At 39.6% G+C, this 25,760-nt stretch overlaps 1 protein-coding gene across 2 annotated transcripts in view; it reads left to right on the top strand.

Moving 5' to 3' along the window:
* Window positions 1–1,499: 1,499 nt before the first annotated feature.
* The window catches only part of chchd6a (coiled-coil-helix-coiled-coil-helix domain containing 6a), a 59,060-nt gene continuing 34,799 nt past the window's right edge, over window positions 1,500–25,760 (top strand). The window contains exons 1-6 of one of the 2 annotated variants that reach the window (XM_044039144.1): window positions 1,500–1,705; window positions 4,581–4,674; window positions 4,974–5,079; window positions 5,658–5,802; window positions 20,192–20,215; window positions 23,006–23,089. In XM_044039144.1, coding sequence (XP_043895079.1) covers window positions 1,622–1,705; window positions 4,581–4,674; window positions 4,974–5,079; window positions 5,658–5,802; window positions 20,192–20,215; window positions 23,006–23,089 — 537 coding nt within the window. In that variant the 5' untranslated portion in view covers window positions 1,500–1,621. The remainder of the gene's footprint in view (window positions 1,706–4,580; window positions 4,675–4,973; window positions 5,080–5,657; window positions 5,803–20,191; window positions 20,216–23,005; window positions 23,090–25,760) is intronic. The other variant, XM_044039145.1, reaches the window with a different exon arrangement.

Genomic DNA, 25,760 nt, shown 5'->3' with positions numbered 1-25,760 from the left:
GTATGTATGTATGCATGTGTATGTAGTGCATGTATGCATGTATGTATGCATGTATGTATGTATGTATGTATGTATGTGTATGTATGCATGTATATGTATGTATGTATGTATGTATGTATGTATGCATGTATGCATGCAGGTATGTATGCATGTATGCATGCAGGTATGTATGCATTTATGCATGTATGTATGTATGTATGTATGTATGTATGCATGTAAGTATGCATGTATGTATGTATGTATGTATGTATGCATGCATGTATGTATGCATTTCTGTATATATGCATTTATGTATGTATGTATGTATGGTTAACATTCTTCAACCTAAATAAGGAAAACACTTAGACAGTTCTTTCCATTGGACCCAAAGCTGGAAGTATACCAACACTTAAGGTTTGGTCATCTTAGCAAAGTAAAACTTAAACTTAAACTTTGGAAAGTTAGACACTTACTGTATATAAACTTTGGAAATAATTCTGCAGGTGGAGTGTCAGCAGCCTATATCTTTTAGAGTTGATTAAAATGGTTGTACAACTTAAAATGACCTTAGTCCTCCCTACATCTGTGTTTTTGTAAGTGTGAATACATTTTGAATTTTGATAATGTCCACCGTATATCAGGTAACACGTTTTTGTAACGCACTTTCTAATGCTCTTTTCATTTTCCATTTGTTAGATTATTGCACTTTATAGTTTTTTTGGTGTAAATGGAAAATCTGATCACATTTAAAGTAAATTATCGATCTGCACAATGGGGTATGACTTGAAATTAACCATCAAACAGCTTTTCTATTGTCATTTTGATATCGTCATGGAACTCTCACATCATTCTCTAAATAAAAAATGCAAATCGACTGTTGTATGAAGTTTTTTTTATATTTACTCTACACATGAAGTTTTACAAGGCTAATAATGTTTTTGAATTTTTTTTAAATTAACTTATTTTAATCTCTGCTATAGGCATCAATGAAAAAAAACATTTATTCTAATTTATTAAGCATTGCATTGTGCATTCATAAACATAAAAACAATCATGACATCACAGTCAAATTAATACAAAGGGGCTTTAAACAAATGAAAATGTATTCATTAAAAAATTAACAAGTGCAGATGTAAGTTTTTTCATAGCATTTATTTATTGAATGAGGTGGATAAAGTTCGATTATAAGTCTCTGCTTCTTTTCTAAGGGCAAAAAAAGGGATTCATTGTCATTATGTATGTATTTGCATTCCATGAAATGTTTTAATAATTGAATTAATTGAATTAAGGAGGCTTCAGTGTAACCCTGGGGTTGCCAGGTTGGGCCGTGGATATATATTTATTTAATTGTTCATGGGTCATACGACCGTTATATGATTTAATCCAAACATACGTATAAAACGCATATACAATTATTTTAATGAGTAATTTAGGTTATTTTCTCCATCTTGTTATATGTCGCGGTGTGATTTTATTTACAAATATCCGTGAGAGGGGGATGGATAAACACCAATCTGGCAACCCAGACTGATTACCATCTGTCACAAATTCTGTCATCGGGAAGGACGCTAACATTATTCCATGTAAGTGACATTGTTCTACGAAAGGACTTCAGTAAAGCAGTCACTTGCTTCCAGCAGACATGGGCTCGGGGGAAAGTACAACCAGGAAAGTGTCGTTCGGTGTGGACGATGAGGACAGAGTCAGGATTCTTCGTGGAGTCAAGGTAATGCTAATCAAGCTAGCGCTTGATAAGCCATGCTAACCCTACTTCAATGTTACACCCAGGCGTTAGCATGTTGCTGCACAGCAAACGGTAGAAGTTGTCCCTTTTGAATGGGATTAACCGACGTTAAGTCTGCAGCCTTTAAAGCGACTGCTGAAGTGAGGAGCGTGTTGTAGAGGGATGCAGGGGCAGGTGGATAGATGACCTGAGGCTATTCAAGCATGCCCCTCGGTCCTCATACCAAACTCCAGCCATAATTTGCTGCAGACGTGGTTTTCAACCAGCAAATCGGTGAAAGAGCATGTCTGACAGATGACCGATAGTTTTCCTGAAACATTCAGGGTATTTTGACTAATTCGGCAATATTTTTATTTATGTACCTGTGTTGAATTTTCTGGAAATAACGCATATTACACTGTTTACCAGTAGCTGCCATGTGTTACTAACAGAAGGTGATTGGTCGAAAGTGTTGTCGTTCTCCGATGATTATGTTTAACGTGTCAACTGCATAAAGTATTTATTAACAAGTCAAGAGGAACTTCCCCCTGTTGTAACGGTACCAAAGGTTGTCGTAGCTATAAGGCTTCAGTTCCCTGAAGGTTCCCCTGGAACCTCCTGGAAGCTCGGCCTATTGACACTGCTGCCTTCCAGTGCTTTTATGTATGTTGGGTTTTTGCTCTGTACTGGTCAGCATCAGTAACCAGTGCAATGGTAAAGCAGATGTGTTTGCAGCCTATGCTATTAACCCACTCTAATTAATAACCTTTTGAAATATTGTTTACAATGAGGATGCTTTTTAAGCGTCCGTTTTGTCCACACACATTCCTCATCGATTTTGTTATTGTAGCCTTTGTGCTCAGGGACTTCACAGTTAATCATATTTAAATGGCTGTAATTAATTAATCTATAATTTATATACTATATCAAACCAGTTGAGTTTTACATGCTACATAACATGACATTCTGGATTCGATTCTGGAAATTGCTGTAAACATTTCCCACAGACCCAGTGAGAAAAATACTAAGTGAATCTAAGTTTAGAGTATAGAACAGTACAGAAAAGTATAACAACTTTGCTCAGATAATCTCCCTAAGTATTTATATTGGGCTGATTATGCATTCAGACCGTCCACAGTTCAACCAGACTTTTTCTCTGATCTTATTAAAAGCGACTGTATCATATCGTATTTTTTAGTCTTTCATCTCTTCACACGTCTTCTCCATTTCTGCATCTGTAAATCTGCGATCGACCTCACAGTCTACTTCAAAGATGTGCACTTACCAGGATAAGTTACACTTATCTTGACCAAACCACGCCTTATCATCCTGGTTTGGCGTTCATGCAATGGACTAAGCCTGCATAGTTTATTAGTTAGCATAGTTTAGTTCACTAGTAGCATAGTTTAGTAGTCATAATTCTACTTTTGTGCAATAGGCCCCTGGTTTGGGAAGAGTGTGTGTTAGAACACAATAACAACACACTGGGTAACTAGTAATAGTACTGACTACTTCCTTCCTCACCTGGACGTTATAGCAGCAACAGTAAAGGGGTGTTGTCAGTAAAAGGCGACCAAAATGAAACAGTGCACTACCTTGAATAGTAATGATTCAGTGACTATAACGATTAACCGGTTTCATTGTAATTTTTTTCCAATAATTACATTTTTTCCCCAGATTTTCTGATTCTTAAATGTGAATATTTTCTGGTTTCTTTGCAAAATCATTGTAGTTTGTGGACAAAACAAACATTTGAGAACATCATCATTTCCAGGTTTGATCAACATATTCTGACGTTTTATGGACCAAGTACACAAGTACTTGATTAATAGAGATTATCGATTATGAACATAATTGTTATTTGCAGCCTTAATAGTAATACAGATTTGTATGGTTTAAAGAGTGCATGCTTTGCAAATATTACATATAACATCAGATATTTTAATCCATACATTTCACATCTTAAGTGCAGTTATTTAATTACGAGATGATTCTGCCTCAGTTGCATTTGAAGACTAAAAAATTAAGAGTTAATAATTTTTAACATTGTCATATTGATTCATACATATACTTGAACTTAATATTAAAAAAGAAAAAAGAAGGTTTTACCTAACCACCCTCTCATTGTGATTACAGGTACATAATTCTTCTGACCACATCCAGCTTATTGTTAACTTTGATTTTTGATTATTCCACTCGCATGCATGCAGCTGCAGAAGTTCCGAGAGGATTCTGAATGCACCGTCAGACCTAGCCATACTCACACAAATGTGTGTTAGCTAAGTGTAAAAAACCAAAAAACACTGGATTATAAATGATAAACGACGTTAGTTAAGTGTTTACAGTTGTGTGGTACTTCGCATTCAGTCACAGTGATTGTGAACTTGTTCGTGAAACTGTTTCTTAAAGATGAAACAAAAGAGAGGCGCTGCCTGCTCATTCAAATGGCATGAGTCATAGAAAGAGTGAGTCAGTGACTGCTGCTCGCTCCTGTGGTTTCTGGTATAGCTAAGTTTACCCATTTTCCTGGACACGCACACACACACACTCTACAGCACGACTGCACTAATCTCTTGTTATTTTGCCATCCTAGTTCAGTTTTTTCCCCCATGTTGACGGTGCTCTGTCACTCCCCATATGATTCAATCGATCAACAGATTTTCATCTTAATTGGGATGTCACTGCATAATACGCGTGATCTGCTTTGTCGTCCAGTTAACTGTTATTAAGTACATATCAACGTGCAGCAAGTACTTCCATTGTTTGTGCTGTCATGAAAACAAAACAAGGGATGGAAAACCCTTAATCTCTGGTCTGCCTTCATGTCTCTCCATCCATCTAATTTGTCTTTTTAATTCATTCTGCATGGTCTGTCTAGCTGTCAGAGGATGTTCTCCAGAGGATGAGAGGAGTCGCCAACATAGCTCCAGCAAGCACATCATCCACATCCTCGAGTGCGCACAAAGACTCAGGTATCGTTCACCTCACGGCCATGCATATGTAACATATCTTTGAGCTCCTTCTTATGACACTCTGCGATATATTATTTGCCAGATAATCTGCGATAAAAGCACCTTTCACTCAATAAATAAGTGATAAAGCAACCTTGAGTGCTCAGATTTTTGGCATAAATTGTCCACTGGATTACATTTCAATTCTAAGAGCACCAGTGGTTTGATTGGATTGAGTTTGTGTCACACATGACCTATTTAGGCTGGAATAACAGCTTGTGAGTGTTTTGACCTTTGGTGACCTCTCCGTCTTTGTCCAGGTGCCTCTCACAGTGCCAGCTCAAGCTCTCGACCTCAGCGCGCCCAAACCAGTGCCCCGTCAAACACAAGCAAACCACACTCGTATGCTGAGGAAGAACAGAGGAGGTGGGTTCAGGAAAATGTGGCTTTATTATCTACTTTCTGGATAAATGATTAAGATGGCTACTTATGTCATGCTTACTGTTGTGTGACTGCATGTTCACTCTTTGTCTGCTCAAGTTCAAAATGATAAATAGGTCCAGGTTTTTTCGAGTCACAGAGACACCGCTTTCACTGCTTTACTCGCGGTTTGTAGGGAATTTTGCTGTTTACATTGAAGAGTCCGTTGTTTTGGATTAGATGACTGTCAATATTTAAAAAAGTAGCACAATCATCAAGTGGCATTTGAAACATGGAGGTTTGCAAATGTTGTGTTGTATTCCAAAAACTGCAAGTGTTCAAAGTACAGCTTTCAAACTTGTTAAGATTCAAACTTCACAATTCCTGTGGAAATCCAACCATCTTACACCATGTGCTGGTGATACTGTGTGGATTTCAGCAAGTAGAAAGCTGGTATATGCTGCCCCCATGTGGACTTACATGCCTACAACATCTAACTGTGATCAGAGTTAGAATGCACAAACCAGTGGTGACAAATGCTTGCTTGTATTTTGCAGATTTTCAGTATTGGCTATGTGTTTCAGGTACGAACAAAAGCAGACGATACTTAAGGAGGAACTGGCCAAGGCGGCTCAGAGAGAGAGGGAGGCGGCGATAAAGGAAGTGACTAAAGCCATGAGCAGGGAAAAACAACACACACGCCTGGAAGCTGAGAAGGCCAAAGAACTGGTACACACACGCATGCACACACACACACACCGTGACGTGAGATGATACAACTGGTAAACAGTTGAATTTCCTCTGAAAAATCAGATTTTTTCAGGTTTACATGAGGATAGTCACAGAATGATATCATGTACTGCAGCAACCACGTGTGACCTGTTGGTGGAGCTGTAGCTGTAGTCTGTGTGTAATTTGACACAGTGCCCGTTTGAGTTCAGGTCAGCAGTCACTTGACTGAACACTTGGGGCGTTTGTATGGCGTGAGTTCAGCTATAAAGCTGTGCACAGAGTGAAAGCATTTGTTCAGAGCGGAGTCGTGAGTCAGCCTGGTGCAGTTTCCTCTGGTTGAATCACACATCAGAGCATTTCACGCAGACATGAATTGGGTCTGTGGGATTGCATTTGTAATTCGTATGGTGATTCTCTTTTTTTTCCTCCCCCTTTTCATGGCTGCTCTTCTACTTCCTTCCTCCCCTCTTGCATATATTTCTTCCTTCGTCTTTTCCTTGCTCTTAATCTCCTCTCTACCTTCTCCAGCCCTCTACCCCCCTCTGGTTCTCCTCTCTTTTCTGTGCTAGCCCATCACTCTCATCTTTCTACCCTGGAGACAGTATTATCAGTTCCGTGCAAGTGGTAAATTGCACCCCAAGAGTTTCCTGGGGTTGGAGATAGGACTGGTGTGGGGTTGGAGGTATAGACATGGGAAGGGGGGAGAAGTTGTTTTACACACCAGCTGATGCCAGTTTCGTGTGATTCTCCCCCCCTCCCCCCGCTCTTCCACCTGCCTCCCCTGTGTTGAGACACGTTGTTGCACCTGTCTTATCACCACTCCAACACACTCCAACTCCTATTAGAAAGACGGTGGTGGGACGTCGTGAGCGGAATGACCAGTCGAGCAGGAATGGACTTCCTGATGCCGAGGGCTCTGTGTAATTACTGTTTTTTGTGCTTTGAATACATATATGCACATCCACATTTGGTATGGGCAGATTTGCTCACAGTCTAAACTCAGAGGAGACTTTTTTTTTTTGGTGTTGTGGAGAGCATAATCCTCTACAGGGTAGTGTGTCATGGGATCTCTGTTACGAGTTTCCGTCTGTTTCTAGTTACTCTATTATGTAGACTAGGGCGGGGCAATAATACGATAAAGATATGTATCGGGATATCAATAGAAAAAATGTTCGATAGGATAAAGTCACTCAACTTCCTTAGGAAAAAAAGGAAAAAAGCACTAGAACAATAGACGAAGCAGGTTTGGTTGCATGAACAAACTCGGTCCCTCCCTTGTAGCCAAGTTGCTACCGTGCTTGCAACCTGTAGAGTGGTCAGAGCCTCTGGAGTGGCAGTCAATCACTGAACAGTCCTGTGTTTGGTTGCGTCATCCTCTTCCCCGTGTCTCACTCGCAACAACAACAGCAATGTACACATCATTACCAGAGGCGAGAATGAGCGCTGAAAGCGAGGTGATCGGACACACTACCTCGCCAGTATGGCAGTTTTTTGGTTACTTAAAGTCCGACCACAGTCACGCCAATGTCGCCTACAAATTACGCCAGATGACCGTACCCACCACAAACTTATTCTACCATCTTCGTCGCTCACAGCCCCTGGATTTTACGCCCTATTCAGGTGCAACAGTGCCGTATGATAAAAAAAAATATTTAAACGTTACAAAGACATAACTGAGGCAGTGACTTATCACAGAGCCAAGGACATGCTTCCAGTCAGCATAGTTGAGAAGTTTGGTTTTAAAAATCTCATGAACGTGCTTGACCTTACTCTTTTCCTCTGTGTGGTTCTGAAAATAAGAGGAACATTTATGAGTTTAGAATAAAAGTGTTAAAGTTTATTTATTTATCTATTATTCTTCATTTCTAATAGGTCATGAAAAATGTTCAATAATTATCAAACTGGGAACGACAATGGTCAAATGTAGTTTTCAAACTAATATGGCTGCAATGGAAAATACCTGCATTTTGGTGGAAACTGGAAGGTGGCGGCGAGCGCTGGTCACTGCCTTCGGGTTGCAAGTACTTTGTTTGGCATATATTATTTATTATATATTTAATTCATCACAAGGATTTGTGTGTTTACACAACTAGCGCTGTCTTTTTGAAGCTTGAGGCGGTGAGACTCTCGCGGGGCAGCGAGTGCAGTGCATTCTGGGAGTTGTTGTCATTCATCTACATGAGCCAAAATGACATTTTTTTTGTGCCAAGAAGGCACTTCAGCTCAAATATTATTTCACATTTCTACTACATAGATGACCCCGTTTTAGTAGACATTCATCTTTCCAATGGTGAAATATTACTTTAAGTCAGATTTTGACAATATTGCCCTTTTGTAGCTTTTATTAACTTGTTACTTTTTTTTTCTATTACAGAGATAATGTCAAGAATACTTGGCATTGATGCTTAAGTGCCTTTTGGTTTTTTTCCATGCTTAAAAAAAACTGTTCTACTATGTAGAACTGGAGGAAACAGCAATTAATTTTACTTCGCCCAACATCATGTACATTTTTATATGTTGCTGTACACAGAGACGTGCATGTGTTAAAGAAAATGCATGAACTTGGACATAATATTGACTACATAGTAAATAAACATAGATTGTATTATCACTTACATTGTCATACGTACGTGTCAAAATTTGCATGATCATTACCTGCCACTCTGGGGGAAAAAAGAACGAGGGGTGAATATGTGAAAAGATGAGGAATAAGAGGTGGCATTCGATTTAGAATTTGCTAAGTAATTGAGGTGGGATGCGAGGAAGGACAAGCAGTGACTGAACACTTTGTAAAGGGTTAGAGTGAGGAAATGATGAGGAGCCAGTAAGAAATGGGAATAAAGGAGAAGATGACGTATCTTTTCTGTGGAACCGAGCCAAAGAGGGGAATGAATGAAAAGGTGAAAAGAAGTCTCTATGAGTGATTTAACAATTTCCTGGAGGATCACAAGGAGGTGGAAGAGAAGAGCAATGATGGGGGGAAAAAAGAGAAGGGAGGAGTGAACATTGTTAAAGTCTCTTTGCCGCCTTGATAGGATGAATGGAAGAAAAAGGATGGAGGTCTGATTTAAAAAGAAGGGTACACGATTAAACACTTTACACAGGAAGGATGAGAGGGTGAAAGGGAGGGGTTGATGATGAGAAAATACAAATTCTGAACGCACAGGACAAGGAAGGAAAGACAGAATGAATAATAATATGAATGAGAGAGAGAAGACACAGGAGGGATGCATATCTAACCACCATATTTCGACAAGGACAGGATGAGAAGAGTGGAGGGAAACAAACGATGGATGAACGAATGACCACCTTCTGTGAAGTTAATGAAGGGAAGAAGGAGGAAAAGTACTTGTTAACATTCCCAGGGAAGCGAACGTGTCAAGAATTCTGAGAAAATGTAGCAAAGGTGAATTTCACAGAGAACTACTGCAGGAAGAAAGTGATGATAAAGGAGGAGGATTGTGGTCAGAATCACTGCAGAGTGATGAACAGATGGAGGTAAGGTGCAGAGTTTAGTCTTGACAGTGGAACAAAGGTGTGAGGAAAGAGAGCTACAGGTGACTCAGAGTGTCCTGTCCTGTGTGCGTGGGCACGACACTGAATCACAAGTCAAAGAGAGCCAGATAATGATGTGCCGCATCTGCCATTTAGTCGCCTCTGTCTCATCCTCACCTTCACTCCCTCGCTCTTCCCATCCTGCCTTTTGTCCTCCTCCCGGTGAACTGCGTGATCCCACCATTCCCCCAGCCCTTTCTTCATCTGTCAGCCAAGGCCCCTCGTCCACTGTGTTGCACTGGCTGAATGGTCTTTGTTAATAGCAAATCTTCCGCATGCAGAATATTTTCAGAATGAAAGAGGGGGGTGGGAGAATGGAAAGAAAGGAAGTAAGCCGAACTAAAAGGCTAAAAGGGATTTTCTCTTATTATTATGTATTAATTGCCTTTTTGGAGCCTTTTGAAAGCCCAAAAAAGGTTATAAGTCATATTTGCATAATATGGCAAATTTCTTTCTCTCTGTTCTTAGGTAACATTTAGAAAGCCTGTTTTTTACATGGCTGCCCTTTAACTTCTTCTGGTGGTGCTTCAGCTCATCACTTTTGTGAAGCATGTTTCAATCAGTTGCATTTTGCTGTTGCATAATGTGTTTTGGGACAAATATACGTTCATTGGTTGAAGTGGCTCAATAGGCTGCTTTTGGTGTAGTGATGTTAAGGCGTCCTGTTCTTAACTATTCAACTTATGTCCAGTGAGAGTCTTCAGGGCCTCAAAGGTCAGAATTAAAGGTGTACTTCAGCATTTTTGCACGGGGATTACACGTTATCAGAAGCAGTATTGAGTAGGGCTGGGCAATTCATCGGTTTAATGAAGTAATTTGAATTAATGGTATAGAATGATTTGTTTTGAATGAAAATTGATTTCTCTTTAACTTCCACTGCTGCTCCCCTTGGGCTTCTGTAGTTCATCGTGGTGCAGCACTGCAGCCTCTACTACCCCTGGCATTTCCTCAGAAAGACTAACAAGGTGGCAGCAAGCAGTAACGAGATTGTTCCTAAAAAATACTTCCTCTCCTTAGTAGCATTGAACTGCAAACACATACTTGTTTTAGATTTTGTATATTTCATTTAAGTAATGTGTGTTTTTTTTTAGTAGGAATGAAAGTAAAATCTTCAAGGTCCAGCGTGTAAAATTTTGTTGAAATTATTTTCATTTGTTTTTTGTGGAATGAGTTTTTTCTATTTGTACCAGGAGCTGAGTCATCTCGACGGAGGCCACTGTTTTGGATCATTATTTTTATTACAATAGCCTACAATTGACAAGCTAAACATCTACCATTTACCATTATGACTCAATTTTATGAGTGTAATAGATGTGGCTTTATGGGTTTGTTCTGGTGACAGAAAGCTCTCAGTTATTACTGCTTTAATTTTTAATTAACACAAAGACACATGCTCCTGTCAGTAAACACACTTATTAGGTATTGAGTATAATTCTGTTATATTGACTGTGTAGTTGTTACTCCCTACAAGGTGATTTGTTTTATTTGTTTAGGTGATAAATTTTAGTTCCCAGTTTTACATTTCAGCTATTTAAAACTTGTGCAAAATGTACTACATGTACAGATTAGGTGTGCAGACCTAATCTGTACACCTGGGACCAAAGGTGTGCAGACCTTTCTTCCCATGTAATGAAATCAAACCGATTCATTGAGAATACCAGTTCCTCTAAGTGCCACTAGATGGCACCAAATGTATATTCCATGAGGCACTTGCAGTACTTAACATGAACAGGAAATTCTCTCTCTCTCTCTCTCTCTATAGTGTATTATTTTGTCTGTTGCTTTGTTTCTGTGTCCATCATGGACAGTGTTAAGTCAAATTACAAGGTTTAATTTCTCTAATTGGAAGGCCGGTTGTCAATATTATGCCTTAGGTTTCTTATGTAGTCACTAATCCACTGTTTGTGTACCCACATAGTGACCTGCCATCTCTCTCATCTTGATAAGAATGTGGATGAGTGACAGTTACATTTTATAATAAGGTTCAAAATGTGTCATACATTCTTCTCCTCAGCTGCTTTTATGGGGAACGCAGACATGATCATTTATTAAAGGCACTTAGTTTGATTTAAAATCTGGATGAATCATTGAGTGAGATTCTTCATCACCGGTCACACACCTCTGACTCTCTATAGTCCTTTCTAAACTTGAAAGTCCTAATTCTCTCAAGTTTGAAAGTAAAAAATAAAAAGGAATACAGGGGGTTATCTATTATTTTGTTCCATTTCTGAAGCACCACATGCCACCACAGCTGAACGTGTATCCCCCATGGAACTTAATTTAGTATTCCCCTGCAATGCTCAGCCCTCGACCAGTATAGTTAGTCAAGTATGCAATCTCAACATAAATCCCCATATGGTTAAAAAAGCATGTCCAGATCCATTCACAAGAGCAATTTAAAGATGTAGCCAGACCTGCAGTGCGTTTAGGACTCCACATTAGTTTCTCAACCACATCTACCCAGACTCTTGCAACAAACGCGGTTCTGTACGCACATGAAATATTGCACACTTATAAATAACCTTCCTGTAGGTAATCTGTAGGTTGTCTCTTTACATAGTTTTTTTAGGTGAACACATGACATGGAACCTCTGTCTTTATAGAGGTCGAGCTGAAAACTGAAGTATGAGGTTGTACTGTGATGATGTGGCATAACTTCAGACTTGTGCCATCATTTGAGGGTGACAGTAGATCAGTGCTAGAGCGAGTTGTCGTTCAACTGAGAGGTTGTGGGTTCAGTAGTCTACATGCCGATGTGTCCTTGGGAAAGACACTTAACCACACGTTGCGTCTGATAGTGGTGACGACAGCGTGTGAGTGGGTATGAAAAATGTGTGAATGGCAAAACTGTTGTGTAAAGCAGTATTGAGTGGTCCTCAAGAATATATAAGGGCTATATTAGTACAAACCATTTAACATTTGGACTTGCATTACTTTCCCCTGCTTGGTAGTGTTTGGAAATGGCAGTCCTATAAGAGCATCATAATGCATGTATTTTTGCGGTTATCTTTTTTACACAATAAATAAACTGTAACTGTATGCTTTGCACCGAGGGCTTTCAGTCCGAGTCATTACTGAGCCAGGAGCCCACAGCATGAACTGATTTAACTTGGAGCCACCGTGCTCCCCTTCCACTGTTATGTCTGCTTGAAGGGATTTTTTGAAAAAAAGAAGAGCTACGCTTAAAAGAGCCCTCCAGGATAGTTGACTTGTGATTCTGTGTCATTCTCCATTTTTCTGTGGCCCGATGATATCACAGAGCGACCCCCATCTCGCACCCACACACAGCCCAACCTCTGCCTGATTTTAATTGACAGGTTTGCCCCCTGGCAATTTGTTGAGCAGAAGTGGTTACATCATAGTATAGTACTTTTACTGTTCAACATATTAATGGTGTCAAAGAGAGTGAAATGAATTAACACGATCCACTCATGACACTTAAAACGGTACAGAGTGAGAAAAGTACTGCACTGAATAAAATGCTACTTGCCCCTGTACACCCCTGTGCTGGCACTGTATACTAACAAATACTCCCTCAGTCATGTCCGGATTTGCTTAACAAAATAACCAAATGATATGGACTCCAGCTTTAAAGCTTCAGTGCACAATTTCTTTGGTGATTTCTGTTTGTTGTTATTCAGCCACTGTTTGCTCTTTGTGAAAAGAAACAATTCTAGAATGGTGTTTTTGGTGCTCTGTCAAGCAATACTATCAGTCTTGACTGAGGGAGCATTTGCATGTATGCATCTGCAGCATGGGTTGGACGGGGAAAGAAGTGTATGTCCTGTCAAACTGCTCACTGACTGGGTTTTCTGGTGCGGTAGAAGTTCAGAAACTCTTCATGGGCACTCAAACACTGTTACTGTGTTACTGTTGCCTCCATCTGCCTTGACATTAAAACAAATCACGGAAATGTCACCAGGCAACACAAGATCTAAACATCGCTATACTGAACACAGAGATAGTCTTGTGGAGATGATGGGTGGAATCAGCATTTTGTGAACTATTTTGATAATGGTTTGAATGCAAGTCATTTGTTGACATTTAAAAGTATGCACTGCAGTTTTAAATACAGACTACTATATATAGTAGGTAAAAAAGGGTACTATTTGAACCAGTCCCTAAGGCTCAGACTTTGGGATCCTTTGATGTGTGGGTTTCATTTATCTTGCTTTATTGTAGACGCCTTCATCTATGTATTATTTAACTTTGTCTCACCATCTGTGGTTTTCTGTATATATCTATTGCTGTAATTGTAATTGAAGCACCACGAGCACCGAATATCCATGACATCCCAGGAGTGCTCCTCTAACAATGCCTCTGCTGCTTTACAACAAAGACCACCTAAATTCTTTTTTGCCTTTGGTTCCCAGATGGTTTTCTGAGGCAGCATCACCAGTCCAGTTTAAGATACGAGCTGGGATTCCTCTAGTCTTGTATCTGTTTGCAGGCAGCCCTGCTGAAATGAGCCAGATGTTGGCTCTGATTGGACAAACTTGCCTCTCTTGTTTATACCTAAATCCTTGTAATCAGCTAGGGATTGTCTGCTGATGGGGCAACACTGTTGTATTTTTTTTTCCGCATACACTCAGAAATCTCATTCAGACTTTTGCTGAGGGTGTGTGGGAAACAGCTGTGTTCATGCACACACAAACACACACACAGTGAAACAGACCGAGGCAGATGGGGACATGCTTCATTATAGCGGTACGTATGAGCTGTTGAATTGCTTGATGTTTTATCATGTCCTCCTCTGACTGCTTATTTAGTCAGACATATGGTAACACACAGCTATTATGCCATTTAGATGAGTGAAAAACAGGGTAAATGAGTTGCTTTGCTCGGCACACAGATGCTGTCTTGAATTTCAATTGATTTACATTGTCGAAGCAATTTAAAGGAGTGTTACTGGATGTGGTCGCCGAACATGTGCTTTAAATCCGAATGCGCACCTTGAGAAAAATGAACTCTGACTCAGAAGTTTATTTATTGTTTGGGTTGTAAAAATTAAGAGGGGAACAACTGTGAAGGGAAAGACGGTTAGGGTAAAGGAAGTGAAGATGAGATGTAATGAAACAGACTGGTGAACTAGGGAGAATGTTGGGAAGTGATGTGGTGAGGAGATGGCAGGATTGAAGGAAATAGAGGGAAAATGGTGAGTGAAGGAGTGGGTTGATGAGGTGGAGGGTGCTGCGGTACAGATAAGCCTGCAGTTGTATCAGTAATTGTAATCAGCAGGAGCTGACATGGTTCTGCATGTAAAGCTATTAGACTGCTCAGAAGCCAGCTTCCGTCCGCACTGTCAGATAGTCAGGCAGGACAAGCCACGTAAGCGAGTAGACAGACAGGACGTCCAGTTAATCTTGGTACACTAAAAACACACGGAGACTGTGGAAAGTGGGTGTCGATCAACTGTAATTGCTGCAAAATGGGAGCCTTGTTTCTACCAAATGGTACAGTTTGATAAAGTCGAGTAATTATTTGCATTTCGGCCGTCAAAAGTTGTGAAGGACACCAAAATAGCTGATGTATACCATCTTACTTTTTGGCATCTTTCTGTTTGGGACCTCACTTGTGACTTCCTGCTGACAACTCGATTGTGATTTTAAAACACAAAATGTCCTGCTTCTAAATGTAGTGTGCTTTATGACACAGAGAGAGTGTCCAGGGCTGTTTGCAGTTCTTTTTAAAGGGTAAATAAATCCCCTTCCTCTGAAGCAAGCTCTTTGTCCAATGCCTGATTTTGGAAAATGCCAAGAGGTACGCTGTGAGCTAAGTGAGGGGAGACACAGGCTAAAACCGCATCAGACCGTCTTAGGTAATCACAGCATACAGTAGTCCAGGGGAGGGCTCTCAGAAACCATAGGCGCCAAAGCTACATTTTCACATTAGAAATTACTTTGTTAAAGCTTGCTGAAGCAATTAAAGGGCAATACACTGTGTCATCATGCTAAAAGAAGATTGTGTGTTGCAATACAGCTTGGAAAGATGAGAAGTGGGATATTCTATATCATCTGTATATAATTGCTGAATCAATGCTGTCTGTCCAGTCTGTCCACTTGAATGGGAAGGCCCATATTTAAACACCTTTCTCTGTTTCATAAGACCTGAACTCAAATTTTTTTTTTGTCAGAATATTATTATTAAGTGCTAATTTATTGCCTCCCTGGGAGCTATGTGTTAAGTAAACGCAGCAGAGTAAATAAAGGGGGGTAGGGAAATGAGGGGCAGACTGGCGCCGCTATCAGATGGCAACACGGCGCACATGCTGCCCACGGAGGAAGAGTGAGATATGTGGGTGTATATTTATGCGCGTCTGTCCCAGGCCCTACTTGTCAGCCCAAACACTGGTATTCCCTGCCCGTGTAGTTTGTTGTCGATCCACTGGACTGTTAGCATTGGTATTCTGCCCTCTGATGCTCGCTTCATGTGTGCTTTCTGTATTGGATCAGGGGTTTGGCCCTCCATAACTGATGTCGCTGTGATGTCAAGTCTACCCGACAGACACACTCAGCCAGCTGCCATCTGCTGTTCCTTTAGCACAGTCTCAAAACCTGCAGTATGGTTTGAATGTTATAGAGCTTTTGCTATAGCACTGGAAAAAAAAAATGTTAGTTAAGTGTCAGTCATAAAGGTGTTGAAGCTCTGTTATGTTATGTTATTATTGGCGTGATAGCCGTATCCGCCAATATTGGCTTTTGGAACTTGGCAAACACTCAAATTGGGCTTTTCCATTAGACTGTTCGAGCACTACATGGCTCAACACAACCCAATTTTTTTGCTTTTCCATTAGGGATAGTACCTGGTGCTTTATTTGTTACCTGCTCTGGCGACGTCCGACACAAAAATCAAACCTACCATTATTAATAACTGGCACGTGCGCTACAGCGACACATACATGGCTGCTGTCTGCAAAATACACCACGGTGGATCCAGAGAGAGCTGGACCAAATAAAATGGCGTCATGGCAGTTTTGTGCAAACGTGCTATCACGACCCCGCCTCATCGTAGCCTGTGAGGTACTAGCAAGTAATGAAAAACTATGTGCCTGATACTATATAATGGATAGAGTTGTTAAAAATATGATGTTAATTTCACTACAGAAGAGACTGAATGACCTCTGCATTTGCGTGCACAGAAAAATGTATATATTTCTACAGTATTGTATCTGTTATCAGCCCAAGCACTACTGGTATATTGGTAAGTAAGTCCAATATCATGCATACTTATTCAAAAAAAATTTGTTTAAAATGTTCTCACTGTCTGCTGTGGTTGAGATTCTCTGTCAGTTGTTTTGGTTGCTTGCCCAGCTCAGACATCTTTAGTCTATTTGGTGTGCATGTTAATCTTTGGCGGCATTACACTGGGACTGGAGCAATTGGATTCTAGGCCATAGGGCACTTGGACACTTTACCCAAAAAGAAAAAATCACCATGTTATTTTCCTGTCGTTCTGCCATTTTAAAATGGACAAGGCCAAGTGGTGCTCAGGGAGCCCTCTCCTGGACCGTGCTGTGATTACCTCAGATTGTCTGATGCTCTTCTATGCTGTATGATTTAAAGTGAAACAGATTTTTATGGTTCGAGTCCCTAAGTCATATTTCTGTAACAACTGTCTCTCTCTCTCTCTCTGTTCTTTCTTTATTGTGTCCAGCTCAGTTTCCCCACTACTATCTCTGGCTTGTTTTCTTTTCTTTTTTTTTATTATGATTATTTCTCACACATTTACACATTTTTACTCTCTTTGTAGCATTTAAATACTGTAGATGCTTCACACCTCAAGCTATGCACTGAATAGATTCATACACAGAAGGTGCCAGGAGCAGGAAGAATACACTATGTAAGATTATCTCCCACTTAGCCCATAGCCAGCAGCTGCCAGATACAGTTATCCACCTTATTAATAACTGATAATATTTTTCTGCACTTGTTTACATTTGTTATCTTTTTACTCTTGTTCCCTGTTGTTGTTGTTGTTTTTCTCAAAAATATTTTTGTTTAATTTATTTTTAGAGAAAAACAACCTTGTCAGCTGTGCTGTACTTTACGTAGATTATTCATTTTCTTATGGATATTTTTCTTTAGCTTTTTGCATTTTAGGGTAAATTAGCATAAATTGGGGCTATCCAACCTGGATCACTGCAATGGGCCTTTTGTCCAGTTGTTTGTGACGTATGCCTTGAGGTAGAATGTTGTAGTTCTTTTTGTGGCTCGGACCCAAAACCAGAAGTTACATAGTACCAATGCAGGCAATGCTCTGGCTTTGATAGAGGCTTTGTATCATCTAAATAATCTTGGACATTATTTGAAAGTTGAAAGTCCTACATTTTGTCGCTTGTAGCATTTAAGGAAATACTTCCTTGCATATTAACAACCAATAAAGGAGTGAATATTAGTGTGGTGTTCTAAAATAGTGTCTGTTGTGATTTAAATGGTGCTTTAAAAGCTCAGTGTCCTGCATATATTTATTCTTCGACATGACTAATTCATTTGAGTGCTGAGTAAATTGTGTGCACCTTTGCTGACAACAACACTGCCCTCTACCATGTCTTATGTATGTCCATATAAATGGACACTGCGGTGTGATTGAGCATCTCAGCATATTCTGATGTCAGTTGTGATTGTACGATACTGCTCCACTATGCAGTTTAGGGATTCATTTGGTTTTGGAATTATCCTGAGCTGACTTTTGTGTGTTTGTTACATTTGCTCATCGTTCATAAAGCTTAGAGGTAAAAACTCCAACTGATGCCGCTGATGTACAACAATTACTAGATAGAGAGGACAATCATTTCATGACCTTTTCTTCCTTAACTTTTAATTATATTTATGTGTTTCATACTGCTCTGGACTTGGGGCAAGTGCAAGTATTGAACGCTAAATATTTTTCTGTTATTTTTGTTTTTCTGTTTCTGTTGTATCATTATTAAAAAGAAATAAACCTTGTGGCAAAATTGCTGTATTCTGACAACATCGAACATTTGAGAAGTTTGGCTTCCCATATTAAATCAAACATTAGCTCTTCTTGCAGGAAACCACAATAGCAAGTACATTTTAAGAACTTAAGGCTTATTACTGTTATATTACGGGGAAATAAAATATAAGTAAATAATAAGTAAAGATGCCAGTTTGATCACCTGCCTCGGCCACGGTGAGGTCCACTTTAACTGCATTAGATACTGTGACAATGTGATAGATTTAAAAATGAAGATTTCTTTGTGTGCCACAAAGAACAACAACAACAACACAAACAACTATTTTAAGAATTGGCTACCAGCCAAATTTTAATTTAAAGAATTGGTTTAGGGCCAGAATTTCAGAGTCGGTGCATCATTAATAAGAGCCCCAGCCGTCTTCTGTGTGTGAGTCTTGATGTGGTGTGTTGTGTGTGTGAAGTCACGCCTGGCTGACTATTATCTACCTCAGACTCACAGGTCCCTGGAGGGACACCAGAGGAGTCATGTGATTCCCTTGCAGCTCCTTCTCTGACTGCAAATTAAAACAGTGCCAGCACACAGAGACACACAGATATAAAGGAGAGATGTGTTTTGTTGTATTTATTTATTGAGATATATATATGTGTATATATATATATATGTGTATATATATGTGTGTATATATATATATATGTACATATATATATGTATGTATATATGTGTATGTATTATTAAAGCCGTCCTGTCTCTTCTTAATCCCTGATTATTACAGATACTTGTCTTAGATGTAAAATTGGCACATGAACAATTTCACTTCATCATATCACCTGCATTAACATGCTCCACTGTACGCTTCTCTCACATCAGTATCAGGCAACCCCGCTCGATCTCTGCCTCTCCACAGTTTCAAGTCTGTTTATGAAACACAGGCGATTGCCCCTGATTTGATTCGCCGTTCAACGGCCCTGATAATTATGATGAATCTTCCTTCCTCATGTGTGAGTGTAGTCTGATGCTAATTTTCACTGCCACAGTGCTGTTAGTCAGACCCGGGATAAGATTGCCTCAAAACCTAGTGACTGGCATTAATTTGGTGGTTGGACCAGATGTGTGAGATTTAGTACATTAGTTTAGTTCAGTCACTATCTGACAGCCTGTCATTTTATATTTTGGAGTTATTATTTAAACTTTCTACATGCCAGGCTCCCAGTGTGACAATGTGCCCATCTGGTGTCAGAATAAGTGTAGTGAACTACACACTGTATGCATAAATTGACAGCAAGTTACATAAAGTTTGTTTATACTTCAGTATGTAATCCACAAAAAGCCCTCTCTGATGTGACGGCATTAAAAGTTGCTCCATTTGTATTTGTCAGTTAAGAATCATTGTTAGCCTTGTTTGTGCAGCCTGAACGTTGACGTCTCGTTTCTGCTATTCATAAATGAGGTGTGTGTGTTGTCGAAATGACGTAAAAAAACATACAGTCAGTGCAGTTGTTGTGTTATTGTTTTAGAAAAATGACAAAGATCGATCAATGAATAATGAAATGAATGCATGGAAATGACATTTCTGCAAGTTTAAACACCTCGAAGCACATCGTGGAATGATCTCCACTTGAATTATATGACAGTTACTGTCCTGTACTGTACTGTCATACAGCCTTGATTAATGTCATTATTGACATGGTTTCCATATTTCTCAGAGAATGTGATCTCATCAAATATTTGACTTTGGATGTGATTGCAGAAATGTTATATGCAGTTGAATGAATAGGATTTGAATTGTGCATAACCTAAACATTGTATTGTAATGAAGCTGCATTTTCCTCACTCTGTCTTAATCTTTGTGACTCAACCCCCCACTGCTCTTTCTCCCTCTATTCCCACCCTCTGTAGTCAGCAGATGAGATAGAGTTAATGGTAAGTTTCATTGCAATTTTCAAAGTCACTCCTCTCCCCCGTTTATTTTATTTTCTGCTGCATTCTAACCCTGTCAATGTTCTATTTCCTCATTGTCTTCTTCCTTACACTGAGGGTCAATTTGAAATAAAGTGGAAACTACCATTGGTGTGCTGATTAGAATAACTTTAAATCGTTGAAAAAGGTGTAACGATTTAAAAGTGCAGTTTGTCGAGGCTTGAATGAATAGAAAGCAAATTGAAACAGTCCCTGTCTGTCTTTAGTCTTGAGTTTTTCTATCTCCTCTGGCTGCGTGCTGACCTCAGCCACTCCATTCAAATATTTCCATCCCTCCTTCAATTATTTTTATTTTATTCTTCAATATTTTCTAACATATATCTTACAAATTTCTCTTGTTTTTGCGTGTCAATTTATTATTTTGACTCACTGAGATTTAAAAATACCCCCCAGTATATCATTTGTAAGGTCATCAGAAAGCAAAATTCATTCATACATCATCTAAATCTGAAGAGCTTTTTGACTTTTCCCATTGACCCATTTGTATTACTTTACTTTACTTTACCTTCCTCCTGCTGAAACATGGAGGGACCCTTCATTCGGAGTGAGATTCATTTAATTTTAGCTCAGTGTTGAACATGAAAATCAGGCGGAAATATCAGCATTTGTAAACACGCTGCCACTCTCTTCATGAACCAGGTAACGGAGCTGTGCCGCACCCTGCTGTTTTTAATTGCGAACATTTGCTTTGTCCCGTCTTAGCTGTCACAGAGGAACCCCGCCCCCCCGACTCTGCAACACAACGCCACAAGCGAATAAAAGATGTAAATCTACAAACGCAGGCTCACGGCAAACCTACACCACATGACCACAAAGCTAAAGAGATATTATAATCGGTGTCTTGATAATGTATCTTTTTGATTTATTCATGAATAGTCACATGAACTGATGGAGTTTTTATAATCATCATATTTGTGCCCATCCCTGTTACTTGTGTCTTGCGTCTTTGTCTCCAGATTTACTGACTTGTCACACACATCTTTTTTTTCCCAAACAAAACAAGTTTTCGCTTAAGTGCTGTTGACATGTGGTCAGTTAAGGCCGACACAATGTTTTACCAACAGTAGGAAAGGGAGAAAAACAGGTGACTCACTACATATGAATGATCATTTGACAACTTAAACATGTGGTGATTGTTATTTGTCTGATGACCTTGCAGTTAAATATATATTATACCAGGAATGCACGATATTATTGGCACAATAATCGGTATCGGCAGATCATAGGCTTTAAAATGTATTATTGGATATCTGCCAATATGACTAATGACTACAATAGTCGGCTAAATAGGCTGCTACCCCCTTGTGCCGGTGGAAACACGCCAGATATCTGATGACCTTGTGTATGTATGTAAAACGTTATCAGTTATCGGCCCAAGCACTCCCGATATACCGCCATATCGGATAAGTCCAATATTGTGCATCCCTAATATAAACGGTGCACATTTATTTAAGATATATACACACGGAAAGTGCTAACACACATGCACACACACACATAAAAAAACCTCCTGCAGACAAGAAAGTTTTATCTTTAGAGAGATAGTATATCTTGTCTCTCTCAATGATCTTTGTGCACTTGTGTTTTCTTCCGTTCTTTCTGCGTACTGTTTTGCTTTTCTTCTCTGTGCAGCGCTGTCACAGTTTTATTTTTTTTTGCGATTCAGCGTGTGGTGGGTCTGCGTGTGCATTTATGAGCCTGTCTGGCCATGGGCATGTTTGTGTGAACATAAAAGAATGTTTTCCATCTGCAGCACTTCATAACTACTTGAAAATAATATGATCTGTAGTGAGTCGGAGTCTGGTGTAATTTTCTGCGATGGCATAAACACAGCAGGCACAATGGCTGTTGCGTGGCTATTGATTAATAAACGGGTCGGCTGAATAGGGAGGCAGGTCATAAGTGAAGAGTTTCAAAGAGGTGTAATTTGAGGATTGTGGCTTGCTCTTTGTGAGTTTTTTTAATGCCATATGCCTTCAGTACAGAGAATGAATGAGTGGCCCTCTCTGTCGTGGGTCTGCTACAGTGTATGTCTAAATGTTTTTTATTTTTATTTTCTTGGTCACTAGTATTTGTTAACATTCTGTGCTATGTCAGTTTGCCAGTGAGATGTATAAATGTGTCTCCCTGTGATTCCCAAACACAAATTGTAAATGATATTCTGGGCTATTCTGGTTCTGGCGATGAAGCTGACCTTCATATTTCCAGTTAAGCAACTTTGAGTGGCTCAGAGGTTTAAGTGCAAGTTAGTTAGTTGTGTAATGTACATACAGAATTTTGAGGAAGGGACATCCAGTCAGCCAGGCATTTTAGACTTGTGGGTATTGTACTACTTATATTTACTGTACAGAAAGAAACAGGTATTTTTCAGAGATAAAGTTGAAATAAATAATGTAACATATCATTGTCTTCATTCAGTATAACATTAACTGAGAGATTCATGATATCATGAGACACAGGACTGAATAAAGTGGAATGTTTTTTGCATACATTTGCAATAATCTTGCAAACTCTCATACCTAACTTCAGCTTGACATCTAGTTTGGGAGCCACGGTTGTTTTAAGTGATATTCTAGTCATTATTTGTCAATGCAATTGAAATGAATATGATTACTTGTAATTGGACTCTTAAGGGCAACTCCACAAAACAAGGACAGAATATATAAAAAGCAAAGACTACAGTGAAGAAGTACACTGTATAACCTTCTAGTGTGTGTGTGTGTCCTGTTGCAGGCTCAGCGGCTACAGAAGAAAGATTTACAGCTGAAAGCGCTGGATGCCTTCTACAAGGAGCAGCTGGCACAACTGGAGAAGAGGGTACGACATTTACACAAACACACACTCCCTGGGGAAGACTTCATTAGAGGCTTTTCTCAAACCCACTGAGAAAAGACAAACTGCACATGCTGGCAAACAGAAATACGATGTCTGCAGATTTGGAAGAAGTCTCAACTCTGTGTAACTCACTGTATAGATGCAAAGACTTACTGTTTTGCAGGTGCAAAAACTACAAGGATGATGACACTTAAATATGGACATGTATACCCACACACACACACACACACAGTGGCTATGATGCACTTTGTGTTGTCTAAATCAAAATTGTTCTGCTCATACCCATCCCCAGTTTCCATGTCACATTGTGTAGTTAGTTTTAACATCGTGACATGTTTAAGCCAAAAAGTTGTATATGCTTTAATGCATCCAAACTAAATTCCTAAAACTCCAAAACCTAAAACAAATTCTAACCCCCCCCCCGAGCAAGTTGTAAAGCTCTGCCAAAATGTTTATAGCCAAATTTGTCATTACACAAACGAATTGTGGTAACTCAGTGTGGTACAAAACCTGCAGCGCCGCATTAAATCCCTTTAAAGTGATAACAGATCCTTGCCAGCCTACAGAAAACTGTGATAATAACCATTGGTATAACATTTGTTGTAAAATTCAGCTTTTTTTTTTTTTGCTCTGAGACGCTGGGGGAGTGTCTGAACACACACAACCACACACACTGGCTTAAGTCCATGAACGCCGCTGTTCATCAGCGTTTGTACAGAATATTAATGTAAATGCACCTGTTGCAAACTTCCTGTTCAATAAGGACTTAGATAAGCAACATTTTAACGACTGTACACAAACACAGAGCTGGTTGAGCGACACTCCTGCTCTCTGTCTCCCTCCTTCTGTCAGTGGCACTGCTGTGAAGAGGAGAATGTCAAAGTTCAAATCTACCCTGTCGATTCCATAATAATTCATCCAAGTGAACATAGCAATTTACATTTGAAGATATTATAAAACTGAATAATAAAACTTAGGGTCCATTTGCAGTACCTTCACGGCCCACGAGGGGGCACACACTTTGGGAATCAGTTGTCTAAAATTTTATTTTGGGAAAGTAAATGCAGTTTGGCAATGTAGGACACCTGCTGAAGCGTTAATAACCTAAGGGATCCTTGTGCTCTTCGTGTGTACAGTGTTAATGCAGTAGGTGCAGTGTGTTAGCACTGAAGACATCCAGTACACGTCCAAAGTAAATTAAAACTCGCTGCAACAGAAAGTCAGTGAGTACAGTATGCACAAAACTGTGTGGGAAAAAAACACATAATTTGATCCAGCCTGAGCATCTCCAGAGAGCCCTTACAAGCCCTTTCATCCCCCCCCCCCTTCGTCCATCTGTCTGACATTTACAAGGCAGAAAAGGTGTGGAAGCTGTTAGTCTCAAGTTAGGTCTAGTGCCACACAAGAAGGACCTTTACACAGACTCTCTCTGGGGGAAGCACTCATCTGGCTCTTAGATGGAGAAGACCTTTACAAGGCATTATGTGCAAAATCTAAGTATTATGTTCTGTTTACTATGCCTAATTCAAACCTGGAGTGCCATCGCTACAGTTACAGTTGCCCCTCATGGGCCACCAGCTTGTATTCGAGGGCAGACTTGTCTGACTGCTGTGAAATTAAATGTCAGAAAATCTCCAACCAAGTTTTGAGTATGTGCACTAGTTCATCCAAACTTGCCCCCCTAAAAATCTTGTTTCTGTGTAGTTATGTGCATTTGAGTAGAGGTTATGATTAGTGTCTGCCATAAGCTGCAATAAGCGGATAGAGTCACTGACCTGAGCAACAGGCTTTTTTCTGTTTGGTTAAATCTGAAGTTTGGGCCTTTGAAACCAGGCATGTCCAATCCAAGAGATTTTCTTTCTTTCTTTCTTTCTTTCTTTCTTTCTTTCTTTCTTTCTTTCACTCATTTTAAATGTGGCTCAGCGCACGCACACAGGTTTGTGTAGCTATTCTTCCTAGGTCTCTGAATTGGCTTCCATTCATTTTAACAGCCTAAACCAGAGGTTCTCAAACTTTTTATACCACCTGAGAAAATATTGAGCTCTCGAAGTAACACTGTTATCACCGTTAAAACTAACGTTTTCACAGGAGGCAGATTTATTTCCAATAAGATCATTTGCTCTCATCATCCTCTGGTATAGAGAAATTAGATCAAGATGTAGCAGTGATATAAGGTGACTCTAATTAGTATTATTTAATGTATTGTTGTTGTTGTTGTTATTATTATTTGTTTGTGTTTGTCCTACGCGCTCATTCCTCGGCTCCACTCGGATCACATATACTACATGTTCTGGTGATACATGTACCACAGTTTGAGAACCTTAATAAGAACCTTAACCTAACCACAGTTCACATCCTTATCCAAACTTAAACCTGTTCCTCAGAAATTAGGTTCTTCATTAGTAGTTCATGCCACGAGTGAGCTCCAAAAACTAAAAATGAAAATGTGAAAGACTAAAAATTTTTTTGATTTTTAGGCTATTTAACAAAAAATCGCATCATGGCATCCTCCTGGCAAAATATATTGTACGGGGAAACATTCACACACGCGCACATGCACACACAGGTCTTGGGTGTCAGCTGCCTGGCTGTCTGTGTTAGTCTCGTTAGTAACAGGTTGAGTTTGCAGAGGGAGTAGAAGACTGGCAGGCTG

The sequence above is a fragment of the Solea senegalensis genome, linkage group LG11, assembly GCF_019176455.1.
Source record: "Solea senegalensis isolate Sse05_10M linkage group LG11, IFAPA_SoseM_1, whole genome shotgun sequence".
Lineage (NCBI taxonomy): Eukaryota > Metazoa > Chordata > Actinopteri > Pleuronectiformes > Soleidae > Solea > Solea senegalensis.
The sequence above is the reverse complement of the archived record's forward strand: the minus strand, read 5'-3'. Positions and strand labels throughout refer to the sequence as shown.